This window comes from Pseudomyrmex gracilis, unplaced genomic scaffold (assembly GCF_002006095.1).
Source record: "Pseudomyrmex gracilis isolate BER0280 unplaced genomic scaffold, ASM200609v1 scaffold_4147, whole genome shotgun sequence".
In the NCBI taxonomy this organism is placed as follows: Eukaryota; Metazoa; Arthropoda; class Insecta; order Hymenoptera; family Formicidae; genus Pseudomyrmex; species Pseudomyrmex gracilis.
This window is the reverse complement of record NW_018024731.1, coordinates 2,355-3,718: the sequence shown is the minus strand read 5'-3', so window position 1 is coordinate 3,718 and position 1,364 is coordinate 2,355. Positions and strand designations below refer to the sequence as shown.

The window sequence follows — 1,364 nt, the reverse complement described above, 5'->3', positions numbered from 1 at the left end:
ATCAATAACGGTGCACCAAATGATGACTTGCCAAGACTTGTTACTGTATCTGGACGCACTGAAGAATCAGTGAAGTCGTTTTTAAAAGACGTAAGTACGCACAAAGCGTAAACACGTTATGTTCAATTAAATAAAAGATATATATATATCTTAATTTTGGGATTACCATATATATATATATATACAGAGTGTCCCAGAATTGGTGTAACATCTCTCGTAGACAGGTAGAAGAAGTAAAACTGAATTGATAAGTCCTATACCATTTTGCTAGATTCGCAATAGTTACCGAAATTTTAATTAATAAAGATCCGCGAATAAGCGTGCATCGGGCTGTCTTACGCGCGTAGAATAGCCCGGCGCGCTTCGCACAATTACATTTTAATATGTATATGTTATAGTATATGCTGTTATATTAGCTCCTCCCATATGCTGCTACGGGTAACACCGTAAGCGCGCGAAGTGCACTGGGCTGTCTTAAACGCGTAAGACAGCTCGATTCATGCTTATTCGCTGATCTTTGTTAATTAAGATCTCGGTAACTATTGCAAATTTAGCAAAATGGTATAAAACGTTTTGACTCAGTTTTACTCTTNCTATTTGTTCACGAGAGATGTTTTACCAATTTTGGGACACCCTGTATATATATACAAGGTGTCTCATAATGACTGTCTCACCGCTAGTAGGCAAAAAGAAGGGATTATTCTTAAACAAAAAGTCCTATCCCTCACTTTAGAAGATTTGTAATAATTAACGAGATATTAATTAATAAAGATCTGTTAATCAGCGTTCATCCAGCGTAAGGACAGCCCAGTCTGTCGCGCCGTTCCGACGAAATACAGTAGCGCGGATAGCGCGCTGCCCGAACGCAACCTATATGCTGTCTATGTATGCACATGTTATTTTATTAGTTNCTCCCATTCCGTCGCTACGAGCGGTAAGACGGTCATTATGAAACTTTGTATATATATGGTAATCCTATTGTATATATACAAGGTGTCAACGAAAGTCCGCTCATTAAGTACATAGTGTTATTCTTTATTAAAAACTGTCGAAAAGTCCTAAATCGTTTTTTGCTATTCCATGTAATAAAGGAGTAATTATTGAATAAATCAGACCAATCAGCGACGATCATTAGCCAGGCGCACGTCAGTGAGCCGCGCGCCTGATAGTGTGCGTGATCGCTCCGCCGCTACGGAGCGGCGGTCGGCGAAGCTATGCTTTCNCGTACATCGCTAGCATGAAACTTTTTACGCGTCGTAATAATTAATAGAAATAATTTTTTCTTGTATTAAAAATTACACTCTTTCTGTGTTTTGAAACCTTCTTGTTTTTTGTATAGAAAATTTCAATAACGGATAGAATTG

The 1,364-nt window shown here is 38.2% G+C and overlaps 1 protein-coding gene across 1 annotated transcript in view; it reads left to right on the top strand.

Annotated features, from left to right (window-relative positions):
* The window catches only part of LOC109863315 (fatty acid synthase-like), a gene marked incomplete at both ends in the record, with an annotated part of 1,571 nt that extends 1,481 nt beyond the window's left edge, over nucleotides 1-90 (top strand). The window contains one exon of the mRNA XM_020443561.1: nucleotides 1-90. This exon is cut by the window's left edge and continues 21 nt beyond it. Coding sequence (XP_020299150.1) covers nucleotides 1-90 — 90 coding nt within the window.
* Nucleotides 91-1,364: the final 1,274 nt, after the last annotated feature.